Source organism: Pteropus alecto, unplaced genomic scaffold (assembly GCF_000325575.1).
Source record: "Pteropus alecto unplaced genomic scaffold, ASM32557v1 scaffold3, whole genome shotgun sequence".
NCBI classification, from domain to species: Eukaryota; Metazoa; Chordata; class Mammalia; order Chiroptera; family Pteropodidae; genus Pteropus; species Pteropus alecto.
Genome location: NW_006442484.1, coordinates 59864507 through 59877243, shown reverse-complemented (window position 1 = coordinate 59877243; position 12737 = coordinate 59864507). Strand labels below are relative to the sequence as shown.

The window sequence follows — 12737 nt, the reverse complement described above, 5'->3', positions numbered from 1 at the left end:
TTGTGGGATATCATTAATAATGTAGCTTTCTATTTAGAAAGTCAGCTGTAAGCCATTCCCAGTACAAATCTGCAAGGTTGGAGAATCTTGTTTCAAGATATTAACTGAGCCCTTTGCTATTTGGAGCCATATCTTTAAATTAAAATATAAAAATATTTCCTCCATATAACTATAATGAGAGCCAAAATGATTTTACTCCTTGATTGATGGGACTCATAAGGGTCTCTTTTAGCATCACCAGGCAGGCAGGGAAACCACCCACTGCTTTCATGATTAGAATTCTGTGTGTGAATGTCTGTGACCTAAAATTGTTTCACAGCGTTTTCCCATAATTAAAAATGGAAGCGTTTCTTTTTAAGAGGGGTTATGAACCTTGGTAAGTTTTTGCCATTAAAAAGCTCACACTCTTGATGTCGGAATATGTTTTAAGTACACATCAAAAGAAAACATTAAAAATAAAGAAGTACTTTCATTAAACAAAAGTCTTAGGTACTGAAAAATAAAAAGCATCTATATTTAAAACTAAGTCAAAGCTTATCTTAAGCTTCTAAGACTTGCTGTATGTCTAGTTTTTGTATTGATTACTACCAGGACAGTGGTGAGGGCATTTCTGCACATAATAGCCAGGCAGAAGCCTTTTTGCAAAATTTTACTCCCTTTCTTCTAGATCCAAAGGTCTCTCCAGGGGTAGTCACACATGTTGGAAATCTAGGCTTTTATGAACCACAGTCCAAACCAAAACCCAAATTTCCTCAAATACCAAAGCAGCACATCATAATTTTTCTGTTTTAATTTTTTATTTGGAAATAATTTTAAACTTACAGAAAAGTTGCAGGCATAAAAGGTGCATGAAGAACACCCCATACCCCGTGCCTATAGTCACTTTCTGTTACTATATAGTTAGAAATATCATGGCCCTTAATTCCTAAATTAATACTCCAATATATGTTTCTTAAGAATAGAGGTACTATCTTATCCTGGTACAGTTGTTAGTTTAGTAAATCTAACAAGGATACACTATTGTATTTCATTGCCACTTACGTTCCCAACCTGTCCGTTGACTCAGTAAGGTTCATTATAGCACTGTCCCGTCCACTACAGGGCTGAACTAGGGCTAACTTGTACTTAGCTGCCATGTCACTTTGCCTCCTTTTATCTGGAACATTTCCTCAGTCCTTCTTTATTTTTTATGACATTGACATTTCTGAAAAATTCATCCCCCCCCCTTTTTTTTAAAGAACATTTATCATTTTGGATTTGCTCGATATTTCCTCATAATTAGATTCAGGTTATACATTCTTGGCCAGAATACTATGCAGGTGATCTTGTGCTTCAGAGTATTTCATCGGGAAGCACATGATCCCCATTTATCTCTCATCGATGATACTAGTTTTGATCATCTGGATGAAATGTTGTCTTATTTCTTCACTGTATGATAACTGTTTTGCCCCTTGCAACTAAAACTTGGTCTGTGGGAACATATGTTAGGACCATGGAAATATCCTGTTTCTCATTGAAATCTACCCTTGACCCAGCCTAGTAGCCATTGCTAATTCTTACCTGATCCACTCATTTCTAACATTAATTCTGACTCTAGAACTCCCTCCATATTTGACACTTGGCACTCTACTGTCAACAAAAGCCCTCCCTTCTTCCCCATTTATTTATCTATTATTGGTATCAACTAATAAATTTCTAAGGTTTCTTTATTCCCCAGTAGTTTACAAATTATTATTATTAAGTCTTTTGCTCACATTGTTCCAGATTTGATTAGTGGGAATTCCTTCAAGATGGCTCCTCTGTACTTGTTATAGGTGCCATCATTTAAAAAAATTATAATAATAACAAATTTTAATTATTGTCCCTTGTACTTTCTAGCATAAGATGCTCCAGGCTCATCTGTACCCCAGTCCTGCAACCAGACATTTTTCTGAAGACTCCTGTTTCCTTTTTAGTAGGGAGTGGTGTAGAGACCAAGATCTAGGTGCTAGATGAACTCATTGCTACTGCATTGTCTTTGGTTCTTGACCCTTTCAGTGGAGAGAGCTTAGAAATGTATATAATTGCTACTGCATTGTCTTTGGTTCTTGACCCTTTCGGTGGAGAGAGCTTAGAAATATATATATATATATACATATATATATATGTGTATATATATATATACACACACACACTTACACATACATGTGCATATATACAAATATATATACACACATATACATGCATACAAACAAGTATGTGAGCACATATATACTCATATACATATTTTAGAAGTAATGAGTTCATCATATCAATACCTCCAATTTCACTCCATCTGTATTTGCATGTCCCTTCTTCTACAGTGAGAAACCTGGCTTCCACAACAACACACTTACTGATTTGCTTGATAATATGTCTGAAATAGTCCCAGAATTAGCATAGCATGCTTAATTTTCTCTCACTTCTCTGGTTAAATTTATGCTACTTTACTTTTATCTTCCACTCTTCTTTCAATTTTACTGCACAGGGGAGACTTCCTCCTGCCTTTGGATAAAACCTTAGATAGTTTCATGGTTTTTCTGGTTATTATAAGGTAATAAAGAGACCTATAGTCATTTTAACTTGCAAAGCCAACCTTGATTCAGAAATCAGAAAGTACGATACAATATATTAATCAACACGTCAACTTTTATCAAAATGTAGGTGTCAACTCAGCAGTGTCTCACCTCAGACCTAGAGTCAATGGGCTTCGCGCTGTTGGGGGAAGATGATGGAACTGTCATCTTTCTTTTTGTTTCTCTTGTGGGTGATAGCTGCTGATACTAACAGCTCATTTCGGAGTGTGTGCAGGGGCAAGGCAGGGAGAGCAGAAGTTCCTGCTCTGGGCTCCTTACTGATTGGAGCTCTCTGAACTTGGCACTTGCACTTGGGTTTAAAGCTGACTCTTTTTCTTGTGAATTCTCCCATGGGTTCTCCTTTGGCTGCCCTGCTGGTCTCCTCTGGCTGTAACCCTATCGTCCTTGGCAGTGCTTTTCCTTTAGCTGGCTGCTCCTGAGCATTTTTCCCCTCAGATTTTGGTTCTCCAGCATTATTTCATACAGGCCCCTCCTGTTGAGGTTTCCTCATCCCATGACACAAGTCTCTTGACCAGGAAACCTTTAAAATGACCCCTTTAAAACCTAGCTGACGTTCCTAGTCCCCCTCCCCATCGGCTCCTTGGACTCGCACTGGGGTGGCCCAGCATCAGAGGCGGGGTGAGGATTTCTCTCTCACAGTTCACTATCTTGTGCCCTTAGACTGCCCTCCTCTTGAATTTTGCACTTTCCCACGCCACCCCAGCTGCAGGGAGCGTGCATCAGCTCTTTGAGTGGCATTATTAATTCCTTCTCACTAGCGTGGACTAAGGAGATAGACCTCGTACTCCCTTCTCCCTTGAGGGTGGGGGCAGCGGTTCTCCCAGCATAGCAGCTCTCTCTCCAAAGTAAACTGTTCACAAATCCTCTCTCAAGCTCTATGATGATCATTTTGCATTTACCTTGTAGAGGCTACAGATGATTCATATATTGCATCATACTTTCTGATTTCTGAATCAAGGCTGCCTTTGCAACTAAGAGTGACTGTAGGACTTTTTATTACCTGAGAACAACCAAAAAAGTCACTATCTTTTTTTTTGGGGGGGGGGGAAGGGGTGCTGCCCAAAGTATCAGTCCAAAAGTCCTTCTTGTAGAAAAGTTCTTCTGCGTAATTGGTTTGAACTATCTCCTTTGAAACTTCTCCATGGTGATCTGGAACCACATATTGGAATCCATATTTCTCGCCTCATGATGCTTCAGCTGGAACCTCTAAAACCCTGTAAGGTAACATGAAGTTAGATAAGCGTACTATACTTCCTAAAAACCCAGTGTACATAGCTATGCATGCCAACTGAACAGGTGTACAACGGGCATATTTTTGCCTAAATAGACTGTAGAAACATAGTTAATTCTGTTTTAGTTAAACTTTAGGATGGATATTTTTATAAGCAAAAGTAATTAATTACTTTAATTTCAAAATATAGTCAATGTAATGCAATGTTAGAGGGAAAATAATGATGTGGTACCATTTCTTCTCATTATAGGAGGAATTCAGGAAATTACTTTATGGCCTCTGTTTCTTTCATGCTTTGGTACAAGAGAGACGGAAATTTGGACCCCTGGGGTGGAATATTCCTTATGAGTTTAATGAGACTGACCTGAGAATCAGTGTACAGCAACTCCACATGTTCCTGAACCAGTATGAGGTATCATAAAAATCACAGCAAGAACATTACCTATTTTGCTCGTTATCAGTTGTAAGCGTTTGTACAGTAAGCAGGGACTTCTGATTCCTACTCTTATAAAATGAATAGCAGAATAGTTCCCAACAGCTTATTAAGTAGCACTTTATTATAACAGGATATTATAACTGCTATCATAGGTAATTAGGATGTCAGTTTGTCTATTAGGAACCTATATTTCATCATTTATTTTGACACATAAACACCTATGGATTCTGAAAAGTGATCTATTGTACTTATTTAAAAAAAGATTTGAGATTTGAGATCATAAATTAACCAGGCTCCAAAATGAAAACAAAACAAACCAACAGACTGCTTTCCTTCTGTTCTGGAACATGAGGGTTTTTTTTTTTTTTTTTAAGAAAAATGTCATTGTTCCACAGAGGAGGAGATGCTTGAGAGTTAAAGAATAAATAGGTTTTCAAGTAGATAGCTGGAGAAGCAACAGTAAAAAGGTTTTTAAAAAGTGCAAATAATGTATACAAATACTGAATGATTATAATGTACACCTGAAACTAAAATACTATTACACGACAATTATACCTCAAATTTTTAAAAATGCAAATATGTGAAAAAGTTTGGTTGTCTGTAAGTGATTTGGAACATTCTTGTATCCATGCTAACTGACTTGGGAGTTATTCTATTGTTATTGGTGTGTTTTTAGGAGAATATTTACATTATAGAAAGATCATTCTAGCAACCCAGGGGAGAGTAGATTAGAGGAACTTAAATGACAGACCAGTTTTAGATGATATGAGCTGAATTGTGTCCCCCACAAAAGATATGTTGAAGTTCCAGTCCATGATACCTCAGAATATGACCTCATTTGGGAATAGGTTGTTTCAGATGTAATTAGTTAAGCTAAGAGGAAGTCATACTACAGTAGAGTGGGTGTCAGAGAATACAACGGTGTCTTTTTAAGAAGAGAGAAATGTTGACACACACAGAGAAGACAGCCATGTGAAGAGGAAAGCAGTGATTGGAGTTATACTGCCATAAGCCGAGGAACACCTGGGGATACTAGAAGCTAGTAGGGTCAAGGATAGGTCCTCCTACAAGCTTTGGAAGGAGTGTGGTCCTGTCAACACCTTGGTTTCAAAATACTAGCCTCCAGAACTATCAAACAATACATTTCTGTTGTTTTAAGTCACCTATCGGCAACCCTAGAAACTAATAAAGGAGACCATCAGGATAACCCAGGCAAGAGATGATAAGAGTTTAAATTAAAGCATTTGAGCTAAGATGGGGAACATGGTAGAAATACAAAAGATATGCAGCGAAAAGGACGGAAAAGACTTAGATATTAAATGGTAAAGGAAGAGAGGGGGAAGTTTCAGTTGATGTCAGTTTTTTGTTCTAGATTGGTGGCTGTACCATTCATTAACCCAAGCAGGAAATAATACTAGGAATTAATAGTGTATAACAGGTGCATTAGTGAAATGGGGCTGGGGAGTGAAAAGTTGCTTCAGTCTCCTCCATTTTATACATCAAAGATGTCCAGGTGAGAATATCTAATAGGCTTTTGGCATATAGTTATAAAGGCCAAGAGAAGAGGGTGAGCATGAAATGGAGATTTGTGAATTGTTCGTCCTTGGAGAAGCCTGAGAACATCTGAGATTTTAAAGAGAGGCCTTGTAATATAAGAAGAGAACTAAAGAATGACTGTTGGTGAGCACTCAATATCAATTGGAAGAGAGAGGACAGAAGGCATGGGAACTGCAGACTGAGCCACCATGGAAAAAAGCAGGAGAGAGCATGCTGAGTGAATAGGGACTATCAGGAGTCGTCCATCCTGTCATACACGGTAGAGAGAATTTCTAATGATGTACAAGACTGACTGAATTGATTTCTTGTATTAAATAACAGTTTAGTGTGCTTCTCATTCCTACAGCATAGTAATTATGTAACTTAACAAAACTGCTACTCTATTACGTATAATTCATCAAGAGTGAAAGAAAAGTTCTGGGAGAAATGTGAATTCACAATTCCCTTTGATATTATTAAGTGTAGTGTAATCCTTCTTCTAAAATGAACATTTTTTGTTGATCTAATGTTTTAACAAAGAAAGCAATCAGAATTAAACTCTCACATATGCACACAATAAGCAAGAGAAGAAGGATGAGGAAATCAAATGAAAGAGGGGCATGCTAACTTCCCCTTGGAGATTAGAATGGGTTTTTGGTTGCAACAGGGATTAAAATCTCAGGATCTCCTAACTTGTACCAGAACATGCTCTTCTAGCTTCTACATAGGTCCAGTGGGTCAGCTGTGGCAATGGAACCAAATTTATATGGTCTAATTTACTGTGAGCAACTCCATGCCTTGGAAATATGACTTAGTAGGTACCCTCGATCCCAGCCAAGAATATAAAAAGAGGAATAGCAAGCGGTTGGGAAAGTGATATCTATAAGCAAACCTCTGGCATTCTAGATGAATCAAACACTAACAGGAACTTGAAGAAACAGAGATTTCACAAAAGTGGTCCCTGATATACAAGTGTTGGGACTGAAAAACACTCATTGAGCCCTGATGTCTAGTCAGGTGCTCGGAGTCCATGGAGCTGATATAAAGTGATGTGCTTTATAAAAATAAGAGACCAAAGAGTAGAGAAAACATTTGAAAAAGAAGCGGAATGAGGAATGATTATCTAATGGAGTCCTGTTTTCCATTCTCTGCCTGAATCAAAGTAATAGAACCACCACCCACCCAAACTATAAACTTTTGCTCAAAAAGAGAGTAATTTTGTCAAATCATGTGCCACTAGAATACATGGTGATTTTGTTTACTCTTGTATTCCCAGTATCTAAAACAGCATTTATAGTAAATGGCTCAGTTAGTGTCTTTTAATGAATAAATCATGATGAGTGGGAAGATTTTCAAGCTCTTAAAAACAAGAGTGGCAACAGAATGATACGTAGAAATTAGGCAAAGTAATTGCAGCATTTTAAATGAATAGGAAATGGAAAACGTTTCAATAAATGATGATGGAATAATTAATTGGTTATTTGCTATTAGGAAAAAATTAACTTAGATTCATCATACTATATAATTCCCATTGAGTTAAAAGAGTAAATAGGAAAAATGAAACTGTAAAATAAAAAAGTATAAGATATATATATATAATCTACTTGGCACATGGGCAATTGCTTTGTTGTTGTTCTTTTGGTGGGGGGTGGGCGTGTGTATAAGAGAGATTGAGAGCGGTGGGGAAGGGGGCCCACCCCTCGCTCTCACGGTAACTTTATCCCAAGGCAACCAGTTTCATAGCTGAGGGCATATCTGTCCAGATGTTTTCCTATGCACAAGTACCTATGCAAAATATACACAAAAATTTTTCAAAAATCAAAAACAGAAGTATATTTGCATATTCGTTTTCAGTTTGCTTTTTTCACTTTATATATATTGTGGACAACTTTCAAAATTGATATAGATCTTTATTTAATGACTGCTTACTCTGTATCTCCCCTTCGTTAACTATTCATATTTTATTTCCTTGTTATATTTTTGCTAATAAGAAATATTAAAGTGAATAACTTTGTATATAACTTTACATACGAGTTGTAGATGGAGCTCTGCTTCCATCTACCTCTCTCCTTGCCCATGGTCTCAGCCTTCTTATAACAACCCAGCAGGGAAGCAATCCCAGCAGCAAGCTGCTACTATATCTGTGACCCCAGTCAATGTACCTGGGCCTCTGGGGGAACACGTTCCCTAATTTAATTGGTTCTAGTTGTGATCAGACTGCTGAGAGAAAAAAAAAAAAATTTACCCATCAGCTCTCAGGGCCATGTTGGCAGGTTTATCCCCTTTCCATATAAACTCTCTCCCCTGCCAGAGCTCATCTTATGTCTGCCTCGTAAAGCTCTCCAGTGGCCAACTTCTCCACATGTTTCTCTACCCCATATACTGGCTATTTGATATGCATATGAGTTTTCTTACTATGTTTCATTTTTATGAGGTGGGGACCTGTCAACAAGGCAAGCGCAAGTATTTCATGCATCTGATCCAACTCCTCTCACATTTGCCGTTGGGAGACCATAATCGTGCTGGAATTCTCCTTCCTGGTTGTTTGTTTCTCCACAAGGTCTCAGTCATTGACACATGTTCTAAATTCACCACCTACAGTTGCAGTTCTACCAAATAACAAATTTCATAATTTCCAACTCCTAATTCAATGAGTTTCCCCTCTCTAATCACTACTACCTACTCTTTCCGAGTGCTATTATTTTTATTAAAGAGATTCCTCAAAGTGGGGCCACTGGAATGTAGGATTCGTATACTTTAACATTTTTTAAATTTTATTTTGTTATTAGTTTCAAGTATACAGTACATTGGTTAGACATTTATATGGTTTATAAAACAATTCCCCTAATTGCTCTTTCTCTCCTCTGGCTCTCCATCTAGCCATTACATTAATGCTAACTGCATTCCCTATGCCATGCTCCCCATCCCTGTGATCATCTATCAACTACTAATTTGTACTTCTTTAACCGTTCACTCCTTTCTCCCAACCCCCTAACCCCCCTCCCCTCTGGCCATCACCAGATTGACCTCTATAATTGTGAGTCTGTTTTTGATTAGTTTGTTCTTTTTGTTCCTTAGATTCTGCATATAGGTGAAATCATATGGTATTTATCTTTCTCTGTCTGATTTATTTCACTCAGCATAATAACTCCTAGGTCCATCTATGTCATTGCAAATGGTAGGATTTCATTCATTTTTATAGCTGAGTAATATTCCATTGTATATGTGAACCAGAAATGCATATGGTAAACATTTAAAAAATGTCAATATCAGAAAAAACAAACTTAAAAAATAAAAATAATTTTATTGTTTAATTGTCAATTTTTTCCCTTAAATGATAATGCTCAATTTTGTTGAGAGCAGTAAGAAATAGAATTCTCTACATTGCTGGTGGGTGTCTGTTTATGCTTAGGATAAAAGAAATTACAAATGTAAAATATCAATTTTTTTTATTTATAAACATTTACAAATTCTGTATACAATAGACTGAAATAAAAAATCAAACTAATAGGAATAATATTTCCACAAATTTGATAAATAAAGGTAAATTTGTAAAACAGCTTAAACAAATAAAGTAAAACTTTAATTGAAGAAAACGAGTAGGAGGGAGCACTTGAGATCTTGCTCCCTGGCATATGTCATCAGTTTGGCTCAAATAAACTCTTAAAAAATTCTCTACAGGTTAAAAAAAAAAAAAAGAGTAAGCGGCTAGTTCACAGAAGAACAAATGTTATTAAATAAATGAAACAATTATGAACCTTACCAGTATTATAGAAATGCAAATTAGTACAGTATTAATTATTATTGGGCTATCAAATTAGCAAAGATCTTCAAACTGATTCCTACAATTAACTACAGTCTCTCAGAAAAGCAGTATGATGACATCGAACAATTGCTTTTTATAAGCTCCTTCCCTTTGACATAGTAATTTCCTTTTCAGGAATCTAGACTAAAGGATCATCAGAAATGTATATTTAATGAAAAATAATTTAAAACAGTAGAAAATTAAAGGCAAATGATGTATTCTATATTAGAAGGCAGATATTAAAATAGTATTTTCAAAGAGTTTTTTATGAAATGGTAAAAGATATTTCATGAGATTTGATGAAAATTTATATGCAAAATTGTATATACAGTGTGATTCCAATTGTCAAAATATATATGGATATAAAAAAGCAGTGAAGGAAATTAATATCAACATCTCTGAATTATATTAGATTTGTTTTAAATGTCACTCAGCAGGGCAAAGTTTTCAAGGACAGCTATTTCATTTTGTGTCTGGCACATAGTAGGTGGTCCATTAATGTTGTTTGAGTACTAAGTGAGTTTATAAGCTAGTAAGAGTTCTGTTGTCTTCACTGACTGAATGGAAACGACAAACCACAAAATAAGAAAAAGACCCTGGGAAAAGTTGCAACAATTAACAGGGAAGTATATAAAAAGAAATTGCGTTAATGTGAACGTTTGTAAAATCTTTAATCATTTGAGCACACAAGAAACACAAATTTGTGTAAGGTGCCACTGAAAACTTAACTGATTGAGCAACTTGAGCTCTCAATTTTAGGAACTGCCGTACGAGGCTGTGCGGTACATGACCGGCGAATGCAATTATGGAGGCAGGGTGACGGACGACTGGGACCGGCGCACGCTGCGCAGCATTCTAAACAAATTCTTCAACAAAGAATTAGTTGAAAATCCAGACTATAAATTCGACTCAAGTGGCATCTATTTTGCTCCTCCTTCTGGTGATGTAAGTATGCCCTTCTAGAAAACGAATGCAGTAAAATATGACATTCCTCTGATACAGAAAACGGTGATTTTTTCCAAAGGCCTTGTTTTTTGTTAACCATTGTGTGTGCTTGCTTCAGTCTTGTAAGATCAGAGCAAATCCCATGAATAGAGTTAGTGCTTTTTTTACTGGCTGTAATGTGGGGCCTATCAGCAATGTCCCTAACCCAAGAATAGCTACCTCAGTGACCTGATATTCTATTATCATGAATTCAGTCCTTTGGGTAAAAACTCTTTTTCTCCAATTAAAATGGAAATATATGTGAGAGGGGTTAAAAATAATATTAATAATAATAGTTGAAATTTATATCATGCTTGATTATTTACAAAGCACTTACGTGTAATTATGTCACGTAGAGCATCAAATTAACATTGGTATCATCATTCTATCCCTTTTACAAATGAGAAAGCAAGTTCACTAAAATCGAATGACTCATCTGAAGCCACACAGATAGAAAGTGGCAGAGAGTCACAGACCTACCTGCCTCACAAGGCCAAAGTTCCCTTCTGCTATTTTTTTCCAGTCTTGTCTAGTGGAAGATGTGACCTTCAGATTATCACACAATAGGGCTTCCAGGGATTGCCAGAACAATCAGATTGGTTCTCATTTTTATTCCCAGAAGTCAAAAGGGCACATATTGAAAATTAAACACCTGGCCACATTCAACAGAGACAAGTAGCATAACCTCCCAACCCTAACCCCATCATTCACTAGGATTAATGCTAGCTGAGGACATATATCAATGGGATGAAGAGAAAAACTAGTCCCAGAGCCTAGGTCACTGATCGGGTGGAGCAAGTCAACTTGCGGAGTCATGGATCACAAGATCTTCAGTGATCAATTGTCAAAGGACCCATAACATGATCTTTACAGAAAAACCATCAAAGACCACCCCGATCACCATATACGCATTTGAATGTTTGTATATGATTATATGAGCATCAAGAAAGATATGGAATTTTGATAGAAGTCCATGTAAATAAAATATAAAACGTGTGTGCATATGCGTAAAAAGATACACATTGTTAATGATAGTTATCTCAGGATAATAAAATTTCAGATAACTTTTCTGAATTCGGTGGATTTACATAATAAGAGTAAAAAGAAAAATCAGAGTAGAGCAGAAAAAAATTTATTGTTATTGCAATAAATTAAGAACAGTCATCAGCAAAATGCAGCACAGAATGATTTCCCTAGAAGAAATTTCTAAATGAAGAGGCCAGTATATTCCTCTCTCTGCTTTAAAATCCATTTCAATTGAATGGTACATTTTTTTTCTCTCTCTAAATGTGTTCATATCTTTTTTTTTTTTAACCTTAGCCCAAGTTGAAAGAAAATGAAAGTATTCAGTGTCTAGTCTCACAGGCTCATCCACTCAATAACTTGAGTATTGAAAATCATCTCTTTTCAGTGAGAAAGTTCTACAGGATAATTGATTTCTAACCTCCTGACTCCCTGTTATTCATCTCTGCAGCACAAAAGCTATATCGAATACACAAAGACTCTGCCACTGACCCCAGCGCCAGAAATCTTTGGGATGAATGCCAATGCAGATATCACTAAAGATCAGTCAGAAACTCAACTGTTATTCGATAACATTCTTCTGACACAGGTTTGTGATCTGTACAGAGGCTGGCTTCTGAGGCCGGAGAGGAAGCTCCCTAAGCAGCATGTGCCAGCAGGGTAGAGGCCCACATACATAATTCTATCTGTTAAGGTGGAGAACCACTTTAAGGAAAGGAAAAATATATATACATACCTTAAATATGGATTTAAACAAAGTACATATATGTATGGGAGTTTGTTCATTAATCGGTTGACTTGGAAAGAATTTTGAATATCATTCTGCTGCTAGGAGATCTTTGAGTAACATTCTTTGAGTATCTCTGAAGATACTTTGATAGTATTTTGCTGAAAGTAGTTCCATTTTGCCTTTCTTGCATAAACCATGCCCAAATACATGACATATTATGTCCCTTTTTAATTTTTTTTTAAATGCAAGAAGAATATCAAAGATTCTTGGGAAGCCAGAATTTATCTGGAATTTTGTTTATTTTATTTTCTAGTCTCTTCCTAATTTAAGAGCAACTTTTGAAATGACTTATCTTTATCAAATGTTCCGGGACGTTT

At 36.5% G+C, this 12737-nt stretch overlaps 1 protein-coding gene across 1 annotated transcript in view; it reads left to right on the top strand.

Annotated features, from left to right (window-relative positions):
- Positions 1 to 12737, top strand: part of DNAH7 (dynein axonemal heavy chain 7) — a 209522-nt gene that overhangs the window by 179623 nt on the left and 17162 nt on the right. The window contains exons 59-61 of the mRNA XM_006921302.3: positions 4097 to 4258; positions 10383 to 10568; positions 12082 to 12219. Of these exons, the coding sequence (XP_006921364.1) occupies positions 4097 to 4258; positions 10383 to 10568; positions 12082 to 12219 (486 nt within the window). The remainder of the gene's footprint in view (positions 1 to 4096; positions 4259 to 10382; positions 10569 to 12081; positions 12220 to 12737) is intronic.